General features: G+C 46.2%; 1 protein-coding gene across 1 annotated transcript in view; it reads right to left on the bottom strand.

The window, feature by feature from the left end:
- The window catches only part of tmem8b (transmembrane protein 8B), a 251,306-nt gene that overhangs the window by 37,250 nt on the left and 201,814 nt on the right, over nt 1-12,242 (bottom strand). Inside the window, exons 7-10 of the mRNA XM_036936604.2 lie at nt 10,047-10,143; nt 9,693-9,816; nt 4,712-4,854; nt 1,033-1,211 (exon numbers count right to left, since the gene is read on the bottom strand). Coding sequence (XP_036792499.2) covers nt 1,033-1,211; nt 4,712-4,854; nt 9,693-9,816; nt 10,047-10,143 — 543 coding nt within the window. The remainder of the gene's footprint in view (nt 1-1,032; nt 1,212-4,711; nt 4,855-9,692; nt 9,817-10,046; nt 10,144-12,242) is intronic.

Genomic DNA, 12,242 nt, shown 5'->3' with positions numbered 1-12,242 from the left:
TAATCAGCCAGGACACAATGTTGCTTCTCATCAGCCAGGACACGATGTTGCTTCTCATCAGACAGGACAAGATGTTGGTTCTCATCAGCCAGGACACGATGTTGGTTCTCATCAGCCAGGACACGATGTTACTTCTCATCAGCCAGGACACGATGTTGCTTCTCATCAGCCAGGACACGATGTTGCTTCTCATCTGTCTTTTGAACTGATGCCAGCCAGAACACTTCAATTGTAATTTAATTAGAAACATTCATGTCTTTGATAATCTTTGCTTTCATATCGGCCATTTTTGCTCTGGTCATGTCAGATTCTCTATTTTATAGTTAACTGAAATACATTGACTATTTTCTGACTGAAATTGACTGTTTTAGTCGACTGGTGACAACTAGGATGGAAGGATGAAATAGGACTAAAATGTAACGAATTATAAAAGTACAACTAAATGTAAAATAGCTGCCAAATAAACACAGCCTTACACAAAAAGCTGCAGAGGGAAAGCAGAGGGACTGACTGACAACTTCCTTCATGTTTTGTACATCTTGTATGTCACAGAGTCATTCAGTTCAACGCATCACTCTACCCTGGGTATCGTATTAAACTCCAGAGTCCTAAATGACAAGGTTAAACACATCTCTCTACCCTGGGTATCGTATTAAACTCCAGAGTCCTAAATGACAAGGTTAAACACATCTCTCTACCCTGGGTATCGTATTAAACTCCAGAGTCCTAAATGACAAGGTTAAACACATCTCTCTACCCTGGGTATTGTATGCAACATGTGAGAAGGTTACTAGTAAAATGTTGTAACACGTATCTTAACCATTACAGCTACAAAGAGGAACTAGACAAGGATGTCTGTATTCACCAATGTTATTCACTGTTAAGTATTCTTCATAATGACAATAAAATGTGTGTGTGTGTGGGTCGGTGGGTGTGTGTGTGTGTGTGTGTGTGTGGGGGGGGGGGGGTGAGAGAGAGAGTGTGTTTAGGTGTGTGTATGAGTGTGAGTGTGTGAGTGTGTGTATAACTCACAGTAGAAAAGAACATGGTGAAGATGTATACAGAGGCCTCCAGAAGGTAGTGGCCACGGACAGCGATCACCACAGGAGGAACGAACATCAGGTTACTGAGACAGAGCAGCAAGGTGGACAGGAGCTGGAAACTATAGGAATACGCCTCCGAGGGGTCTGTACAGCCCCAGCCGTCCCAGCCTGGACCCACAGACAGGCGAGACAGGTTAACGTAGACACAGATACACACACATTATAACGCAAACACACATGTGTACAGGAAAAGTATGCTAACTAACCAGGGTAGTATAGTACAATACAAGGTTGGGGTCAGATTCAGATTTTTTAATTGAGTCACGGTAAGAGTTCTGTCGTTTTGGACTTGTTGTTTTGGCGGTTCCTTGTATGAGTTCTGACATTTCAGGCTCATAAGGTAAGTATTGTTCTTGGAACCATGAGGTCTATGGACTTGGGCTGCAGTAGCAGCATGTCAGTGTGCAAAGCCAAGTTGCAGCAGGTTCAGGTTCCTTATATGGGGCTCTGACAGTTCAAGCCTCATGAGACTCTGACAGTTCAGGCTTCTCAGGTATTAGGGGAAAAGGTGGCTTCTGTAAGCCCATTTTGGAGCCAGTGGAACCTGTGTGTGCCTCCTAGTTTGTGGCGTACTGCACTAGCATCGAATAGCCCCCACGATATGCAACTTTTCAGGGAAGTTAGGAACCAATATATACAGGCAGTTAGGGAAGCAAAGGCTAGATTTTTCAAACAGAAATCTGCATTCTGTAGCACAAACTCCAAAAAGGACACTGTAAAGTCCATGGAGAATAAGAACACCTTCTCCCAGCTGCCCACTGCACTGAGGCTAGGAAACACTGTCACCATTGATAAATCCATGATAATTGAGAATTTCAATAAGCATTTTTCTATGGCTGGCCATGCTTTCCACCTGGATACCCCTACGCCGGTCAACAGCACTGCACCCCCCAAAGAAACTTGCCCAATTCTCTCCCATTTCTCCTTCACCCAAATCCAGACAGTTGATGTTCTGAAAGAGCTGCAAAACCTGGACCCCTACAAATCAGCTGGGCTAGACAATCTGGACCCTCTCTTTCTAAATTTATCTGCCGCAATTGTTGCAACCCTATTACTAGCCGTTCAACCTCTCTTTCGTATCGTCTGAGATCCTCAAAGATTGGACAGCTACCACGGTCATCCCCCTCTTCAAAGGGGGAGACACTCTAGACTCAAACTTTTACAGACCTATATCTATCCTACCCTGCCTTTCTAAGGTCTTCGAATGCCAAGTTAACAAACAGATCACTGTCCATTTCGAATCCCACCGTACCTTCTCCGCTATGCAATCTGGTTTCCTAGCTGGTCATGGGTGCACCTCATCCACGCTCAAGGTCCTAAACGATATCATAACCACCATTGATAAAAGACAGTACTGTGCAGCTGTATTCATTGACCTGGCCAAGGCGTTCGACTGTCAATCACCACATTCTTATCGGCAGACTCAACAGCCTTGGTTTCTCAAATGACTGCCTCGCCTGGTTCACCAACTACTTCTCAGATAGAATTCAGTGTGTCAAATCGGAGGGCCTGTTATCCGGACCTCTGGCAGTCTCTATGGGGTTGCCACAGGGTTCAATTCTCGGGACGAGTCTTTTCTCTGTATCCATCAACAATGTCGCTCTTGCTGCTGGTGATTCCCTGATCCACCTCTACGCAGACGACACCATTCTGTTTTGTCACCAAAGCCCCATATACTACCCACCACTGCGACCTGTATGCTCTCGTTGGCTGGCCCTCGCTTCACATTTGTCGCCCAAACCCACTGGCTCCAGGTCATCTATAAGTCTTTGCTAGGTAAAGCCCCACCTTGGGTTGGCAGGGTAGCCTAGTGATTAGAGCATTGGACTAGTCACCGAAAGGTTGCAAGATCAAATCCCCGAACTGACAAGATAAAAATCTGTCGTTCTGCCCCTGAACAAGGCAATTAACCCACTGTTCCCCTGAACAAGGCAGTTAACCCACTGTTCCCCTGAACAAGGCAGTTAACCCACTGTGCCCCTGAACAAGGCAGTTAACCCACTGTTCCCCTGAACAAGGCAGTTAACCCACTGTGCCCCTGAACAAGGCAGTTAACCCACTGTTCCCCTGAACAAGGCAGTTAACCCACTGTTCCCCTGAACAAGGCAGTTAACCCACTGTTCCCCTGAACAAGGCAGTTAACCCACTGTTCCTAGACCAATTAACCCACTGTTCCCCTGAACAAGGCAGTTAACCCACTGTGCCCCTGAACAAGGCAGTTAACCCACTGTTCCTAGACCAGTTAACCCACTGTTCCCCTCAACAAGGCAGTCAATCTTGACTTGTTCTCAACTGGCCTACCTGGTTAAATAAATGTGAAATAGGAATTCAAATAAATCAACGGGGGTGTAGTGGAGCAGGTTGAGAGCTTCAAGTTCCTTAGTGTCCACATCACCAGCAAACTGTCATGGCCCAAACACACCAAGAAAGTTATGAAGAGGGAACAACAATGCCTTTTTCCCCTCAGGAGACTGAAAACATTTGGCATGGGTCCTTAAAATGTTCCAAAGATGCACCATCGAGAGCATCCTGACCGGTTGCATTACTGCCTGGTATGGCAACTGCTCGGCCTCAGACCTCATTGCACTACAGAGGGTACTGCGTATGGTCCAGTACATAACTGGGGCCAAGCTTCCTACCATCCAGGACCTCTACACCAGGCGGTGTCAGAGGAAGGCCCTAAAAATTGTCAAAGACTCCAGCCATCCAAGTCATAGACTGTTCTCTCTGCTACCGCACGGGAGCGACATGTCTAGGTCCAAAAGGCTCCTGAACAGCTTCTGCCCCCAAGCCATAAGACTGCTGAACAATTAATCAAATGGCTACTCAGACTATTTACATTGATCCCCCCCCCCCCCCCCCCCCTCCCCCCCCCCCCCCCCACATATGGGCAGCAGGTAGCCTAGTGGTTAGAGCTCAGGACCTCAGACTGGGGCAAAGGTTCACCAACCAACTGGACAACGACCCTAAGCACACAGCCAAGACAATGCAGGAGTGGCTTCAGGTCAAGTCTCTGAATGTCCTTGACTGGCCCAGCCAGACCATGGCCTTGAACCTGATTGAACATCTTTGGAGAGACCTGAAAATATCTGTGCAGCAACGCTCCCCATTCAACCTGACAGACCTTGAGAGGATCTGCAGAGAAAAATGGGAGAAACTCCCCAAATACAGGTGTGCCAAGCTTGTAGCGTCAATACCCAAGAAGACTCGAGGCTGTAATCGCAGCCAAAGGTACTTCAACAAAGTACTGAGTAAAAGGTCTGAATACTTATGTAAATGTGATATTTCAGAAGGGGGAAAAAACTATTTAATCAATTTTAGAATAAGGCTGTAACCTAACACAATGTGGAAAAAGTCAAGGGGTCTGAATACCTTCCGAAGGCACCATATCTCCTAGCTAGGAGACAGAGGACAGACACTTCAGAACCATATTCCTTGTGGCCTTTTTTTTTACTCATGAACGTGTTACTCAATGCATTTCTATAATAGTAAATGGGCTATAAGAGCTGCGCTGTTGGAGTAACAGAAGCATGTTTGCTGCACCTGCGATAACATCTCCGAATATGTGCCCGACCAATCAACTTTGATTTGATTTGAACGTTAGTCACCTGCTTTGCACTCGCAGGCAGCGTACAGATAGTTGTTAGTGCGTAGCAGTTTGCACTGTCCGTAGGTCCCACAGTCATTGATGCAGGGGGTCAGGTAGGAGCGCAGGTACACCTCCGCTGTCATGTTGGAACATGGCTCAAACCTGGACAACAAACATTGACATCGTACACACATCAAATGGAAAAAAATATGAAGTCTCGTCTCATTGACTTTTTGTTCATTTTACATTTAGTCCCAGCTAGGGAGAGACGACTGTCTCAGCAATCAAATCAAATCAAATGCAGATGTTAGAGTACACACTGTCCCCTGATAACCTGTCCCCTGATACACTGTCCCCTGATACACTGTCCCCCTGATACACTGTCCCCCTGATACACTGTCCCCTGATAACCTGTCCCCTAATACACTGTCCCCTGATACACTGTCCCCCTGACACACTGTCCCCTGATACACTGTCCCTTGATACACTGTCCCCTGATAACCTGTCCCCTGATAACCTGTCCCCTGATACACTGTCCCCTGATACACTGTCCCCTGATACACTGTCCCCCTGATACACTGTCCCCCTGATACACTGTCCCCTGATACACTGTCCCCTGATACACTGTCCCCTGACAACCTGTCCCCTGACAACCTGTCCCCTGACAACCTGTCCCCTGATACACTGTCCCCCTGACACACTGTCCCCCTGATAACCTGTCCCCTTGATAACCTGTCCCCTGATAACCAGTCCCCCTGATAACCTGTCCCCTGATAACCTGTCCCCCTGATAACCTGTCCCCTGATACACTGTCCCCCTGATAACCTGTCCCCTGATAACCTGTCCCCCTGATAACCTGTCCCCTGATACACTGTCCCCTGATACACGGCTCAAACCTGGACAACAACAACAGATATCAAATAGTTATATTGTAGTCTTCAATCTCTCCAAATTTGTTCAATTTCCATTTAGTGTCAACTAGGGAGGAAAGACCCAGCATTGTTCTCTAACCAATCAACTCGTGTGTTAATTCCTCACAGCTGCAGCGATTCAATTTCAATATATTATGCACACCAATTACCTTCTCCACATTCCTGAGCCAATCAACTTCAGCCTGCTTATAGACTTATCATCATCCCTGATACTGTGTACCAATCGGTTGGCTCGTATTTAACCCCTTACACTGGTGGACACTGGCCTAAATGGATAGGGGACACATTTAAATGTTTCTAACAGAAGAACTATATAAAGAGGAGAGGAGGAGAGAGGATAAGAGAGCAGGAGAGAGGATCAGGAGAGAGGAACAGGAGAGAGGAGCATGAGGGGGCAGGAGAGAGGAGCAGGAGAGAGGAGCAGGAGGGGGCAGGAGAGAGGAGCAGGAGAGAGGAGCAGGAGAGAGGAGCAGGAGGGGGCAGGAGAGAGGAGCAGGAGAGAGGAGCAGGAGAGAGGAGCAGGAGGGGGCAGGAGAGAGGAGCAGGAGAGAGGAGCAGGAGGGGGCAGGAGAGAGGAGCAGGAGAGAAGAGCAGGAGAGAGGAGCAGGAGAGAGGAGCAGGAGGGGGCAGGAGAGAGGAGCAGGAGAGAGGAGCAGGAGGGGGCAGGAGAGAGGAGCAGGAGAGAAGAGCAGGAGAGAGGAAGAGAGAGGAGCAGGAGAGAGGAGCAAGAGAGGGCAGGAGAGAGGATTAGGAGAGAAGAGCAGGAGAGAGGAAGAGAGAGGAGCAGGAGAGAGGGGCAGGAGAGGGGCAGGAGGGAGCAGGAGAGACGAGGAGAGAGGAGGAGAGAAGAGCAGGAGAGAGGAAGAGAGAGGAGCATGAGAAAGAAGCAGGAGGGGGCAGGAGAGGAGCAGGAGAGAGGAGCAGGTGAGAAGTAGGAGAGAGGGGAATGAGGGGGCAGGAGAGAACAGATGGAGAGAGGAGCAGGAGGGGGCCGGAGAGAAGAGGAGAGAAGAGCAGGAGAGAGGCTGGGTCAGTAGAGGGTGAGAGGCTGGGTCAGTAGAGGGTGAGAGGCTGGGTCAGTAGAGGGTGAGAGGCTGGGTCAGTAGAGGGTGAGAGGCTGGGTCAGTAGAGGGTGAGAGGCTGGGTCAGTAGAGGGTGAGAGGCTGGGTCAGTAGAGGGTGAGAGGCTGGGTCAGTAGAGGGTGAGAGAGGCTGGGTCAGTAGAGGGTGAGAGGCTGGGTCAGTAGAGGGTGAGAGAGGCTGGGTCAGTAGAGGGTGAGAGGCTGGGTCAGTAGAGGGTGAGAGAGGCTGGGTCAGTAGAGGGTGAGAGAGGCTGGTTCAGTAGAGGGTGAGAGGCTGGGTCAGTAGAGGGTGAGAGGCTGGGTCAGTAGAGGGTGAGAGGCTGGGTCAGTAGAGGGTGAGAGCCTATGATGCCTTCATAGAGAAAAGAGTAAACTGGGTTCGCTGTATGATTGACAAATGGATTACTGTATCTACAGTAGCAGCTATATGGGTTACTGTATCTACAGTAGCAGCTATATGGGTTACTGTATCTACAGTAGCAGCTATATGGGTTACTGTATCTACAGTCACAGCTATATGGGTTACTGTATCTACAGTAGCAGCTATATGGGTTACTGTATCTACAGTAGCAGCTATATGGGTTACTGTATCTACAGTAGCAGCTACATGGGTTACTGTATCTACAGTAGCAACTACATGGGTTACTGTATCTACAGTAGCAGCTATATGGGTTACTGTATCTACAGTAGCAGCTATATGGGTTACTGTATCTACAGTAGCAGCTATATGGGTTACTGTATCTACAGTAGCAACTACATGGGTTACTGTATCTACAGTAGCAGCTATATGGGTTACTGTATCTACATTAGCAGCTACATGGGTTACTGTATCTACAGTAGCAGCTACATGGGTTACTGTATCTACAGTAGCAACTACATGGGTTACTGTATCTACAGTAGCAGCTATATGGGTTACTGTATCTACAGTAGCAGCTATATGGGTTACTGTATCTACAGTCACAGCTATATGGGTTACTGTATCTACAGTAGCAGCTATATGGGTTACTGTATCTACAGTAGCAGCTATATGGGTTACTGTATCTACAGTAGCAGCTACATGGGTTACTGTATCTACAGTAGCAACTACATGGGTTACTGTATCTACAGTAGCAGCTATATGGGTTACTGTATCTACAGTAGCAGCTATATGGGTTACTGTATCTACAGTCACAGCTATATGGGTTACTGTATCTACAGTAGCAGCTATATGGGTTACTGTATCTACAGTAGCAGCTATATGGGTTACTGTATCTACAGTAGCAGCTACATGGGTTACTGTATCTACAGTAGCAACTACATGGGTTACTGTATCTACAGTAGCAGCTATATGGGTTACTGTATCTACAGTAGCAGCTATATGGGTTACTGTATCTACAGTAGCAGCTATATGGGTTACTGTATCTACAGTAGCAACTACATGGGTTACTGTATCTACAGTAGCAGCTATATGGGTTACTGTATCTACATTAGCAGCTACATGGGTTACTGTATCTACAGTAGCAGCTACATGGGTTACTGTATCTACAGTAGCAGCTATATGGGTTACTGTATCTACAGTAGCAGCTATATGGGTTACTGTATCTACAGTAGCAGCTACATGGGTTACTGTATCTACAGTAGCAGCTACATGGGTTACTGTATCTACAGTAGCAGCTATATGGGTTACTGTATCTACAGTAGCAGCTACATGGGTTACTGTATCTACAGTAGCAGCTACATGGGTTACTGTATCTACAGTAGCAGCTATATGGGTTACTGTATCTACAGTAGCAGCTACATGGGTTACTGTATCTACAGTAGCAGCTATATGGGTTACTGTATCTACAGTAGCAGCTATATGGGTTACTGTATCTACAGTAGCAGCTACATGGGTTACTGTATCTACAGTAGCAGCTACATGGGTTACTGTATCTACAGTAGCAGCTATATGGGTTACTGTATCTACAGTAGCAGCTATATGGATTACTGTATCTACAGTAGCAGCTACATGGGTTACTGTATCTACAGTAGCAGCTACATGGGCTACTGTATCTACAGTAGCAGCTATATGGGTTACTGTATCTACAGTAGCAGCTATATGGATTACTGTATCTACAGTAGCAGCTATATGGGTTACTGTATCTACAGTAGCAGCTATATGGGTTACTGTATCTACAGTAGCAGCTATATGGGTTACTGTATCTACAGTAGCAGCTATATGGATTACTGTATCTACAGTAGCAGCTACATGGGTTACTGTATCTACAGTAGCAGCTATATGGGTTACTGCATCTACAGTAGCAGCTATATGGGTTACTGTATCTCTAGTAGCAGCTACATGGGTTACTGTATCTACAGTAGCAGCTATATGGGTTACTGTATCTACAGTAGCAGCTACATGGGTTACTGTATCTACAGTAGCAGCTATATGGGTTACTGTATCTACAGTCACAGCTATATGGGTTACTGTATCTACAGTAGCAGCTATATGGGTTACTGTATCTACAGTAGCAGCTATATGGGTTACTGTATCTACAGTAGCAGCTACATGGGTTACTGTATCTACAGTAGCAGCTATATGGGTTACTGTATCTACAGTAGCAGCTATATGGGTTACTGTATCTACAGTAGCAGCTATATGGGTTACTGTATCTACAGTAGCAGCTATATGGGTTACTGTATCTACAGTAGCAGCTATATGGGTTACTGTATCTACAGTAGCAGCTATATGGGTTACTGTATCTACAGTAGCAGCTACATGGGTTACTGTATCTACAGTAGCAGCTATATGGGTTACTGTATCTACAGTAGCAGCTATATGGGTCACTGTATCTACAGTAGCAGGGTATTAGCAGGTATCTCACTGATATACTCCGTTAGGGTATTAGCAGGTATCTCACCCATATACTCAGTTAGGGTATTAGCAGGTATCTCACCCATATACTTAGTTAGGGTATTAGCAGGTATCTCGCCCATATACTCAGTTAGGGTATTAGCAGGTATCTCACCCATGTTCGGTGGCACAGAGGGATCTCAGGCTGAGGTACCAGGTGCCAGTCTGGGGGTAGGGGATCCTCAGTTTAGTGATGTTGGAGCTGGAGTTTACTGACAACAGGAAGCCTGATACGGAATCTGGGGGGGGGGGGGGGGGGTAGAGACAGAGAGAGGGAGGGAGAGACAGAGAGAGGGAGGCAGAGATAACGAGAGGGAAAGAGAGAAAGAGGGAGAGAAAGAGGGAGAGATTTATTTGATCACAAGCTAGTTTCTTATCATTTATCTGATTTTATGGGAATAAATGCCTGGATTATAGGTATATCTGTTATCTCTGCAATATGTTCTATCAAAGCAGCAGCTCCTCCTACCTGATTCACATTTGACAGAGGAGTTGTCTTTCAGGGACAGGGGCATGCCGTGGTTCAGACAGCCAAACACCGTGATGTTCTCTCCTCTCAACGAAGACTGCAGGGGAAACACCTCCGTTAGATAGGCCATTTCATTTTACAACAACACTACAGTCCTGAGCTGGGAGGAGAAATGGAGTTGAGACACTGGAGGTTGAGACTGATCCCTGTAGGAGACCAATCCTCCATCATGGCTTGTTACTGTATAATCCCTGTAGGAGACCAATCCTCCATCATGGCTTGTTACTGTATAATCCCTGTAGGAGACCAATCCTCCATCATGGCTTGTTAATGTATAATCCCTGTAGGAGACCAATCCTCCATCATGGCTTGTTACTGTATAATCCCTGTAGGAGACCAATCCTCCATCATGGCGTGTTACTGTATAATCCCTGTAGGAGACCAATCCTTCATCATGGCTTGTTACTGTATAATCCCTGTAGGAGACCAATCCTCCATCATGGCTTGTTACTGTATAATCCCTGTAGGAGACCAATCCTTCATCATGGCTTGTTACTGTATAATCCCTGTAGGAGACCAATCCTCCATCATGGCTTGTTACTGTATAATCCCTGTTGGAGACCAATCCTCTATCATGGCTTGTTACTGTATAATCCCTGTAGGAGACCAATCCTCCATCATGGCTTGTTACTGTATAATCCCTGTTGGAGACCAATCCTCTATCATGGCTTGTTACTGTATAATCCCTGTAGGAGACCAATCCTCCATCATGGCTTGTTACTGTATAATCCCTGTTGGAGACCAATCCTCTATCATGGCTTGTTACTGTATAATCCCTGTAGGAGACCAATCCTCCATCATGGCTTGTTACTGTATAATCCCTGTAGGAGACCAATCCTCCATCATGGCTTGTTACTCTATAATCCCTGTAGGAGACCAATCCTCCATCATGGCTTGTTACTGTATAATCCCTGTAGGAGACCAATCCTCCATCATGGCTTGTTACTGTATAATCCCTGTAGGAGACCAATCCTTCATCATGGCTTGTTACTGTATAATCCCTGTAGGAGACCAATCCTCCATCATGGCTTGTTACTGTATAATCCCTGTAGGAGACCAATCCTTCATCATGGCTTGTTACTGTATAATCCTTGTAGGAGACCAATCCTCCATCATGGCTTGTTACTGTATAATCCCTGTAGGAGACCAATCCTCCATCATGGCTTGTTACTGTATAATCCCTGTAGGAGACCAATCCTTCATCATGGCTTGTTACTGTATAATCCTTGTAGGAGACCAATCCTCCATCATGGCTTGTTACTGTATAATCCCTGTTGGAGACCAATCCTCCATCATGGCTTGTTACTGTATAATCCCTGTAGGAGACCAATCCTCCATCATGGCTTGTTACTGTATAATCCCTGTAGGAGACCAATCCTCCATCATGGCTTGTTACTGTATAATCCATGTAGGAGACCAATCCTCCATCATGGCTTGTTACTGTATAATCCCTGTAGGAGACCAATCCTCCATCATGGCTTGTTACTCTATAATCCCTGTAGGAGACCAATCCTCCATCATGGCTTGTTACTGTATAATCCCTGTAGGAGACCAATCCTCCATCATGGCTTGTTACTGTATAATCCCTGTAGGAGACCAATCCTCCATCATGGCTTGTTACTGTATAATCCCTGTAGGAGACCAATCCTCTATCATGGCTTGTTACTGTATAATCCCTGTAGGAGACCAATCCTCCATCATGGCTTGTTACTGTATAATCCCTGTAGGAGACCAATCCTCCATCATGGCGTGTTACTGTATAGAAATGATCAGTAAACATTACACTCAAAAAGGTTTAAAAAAAGATAAAGATATTTCAGTGTTTTAGCAATGTGCAAATAGTTGTAGTATGAATAGTGGGGGGATATAATTAAACAGATAAATATAGGTTGAATTTGGAAATGGTGTTTGTTCTCCACTGGTTGCTCATGGCAACAGGCCGCAAATCTTGTTGCTGTGATTGGGGCTGTTACGGTGACCGTATTACTGCCACACCGTCGGCCACTCATCTCCAAGTTCTGCTTCTTTTACAAACAGGAGTATATCCTACCTAGCTGACATGAAAATGAACTATGGGAAAAGTGTCCTCCATTCGCTATTTCTGTGCATAGATTAAATGTATTTTTTCCCTCTGCC

Source organism: Oncorhynchus mykiss, chromosome 11 (assembly GCF_057628025.1).
Source record: "Oncorhynchus mykiss isolate SJ-2025 chromosome 11, ASM5762802v1, whole genome shotgun sequence".
Taxonomy (NCBI): Eukaryota; Metazoa; Chordata; class Actinopteri; order Salmoniformes; family Salmonidae; genus Oncorhynchus; species Oncorhynchus mykiss.
The sequence above is the reverse complement of the archived record's forward strand: the minus strand, read 5'-3'. Positions and strand labels throughout refer to the sequence as shown.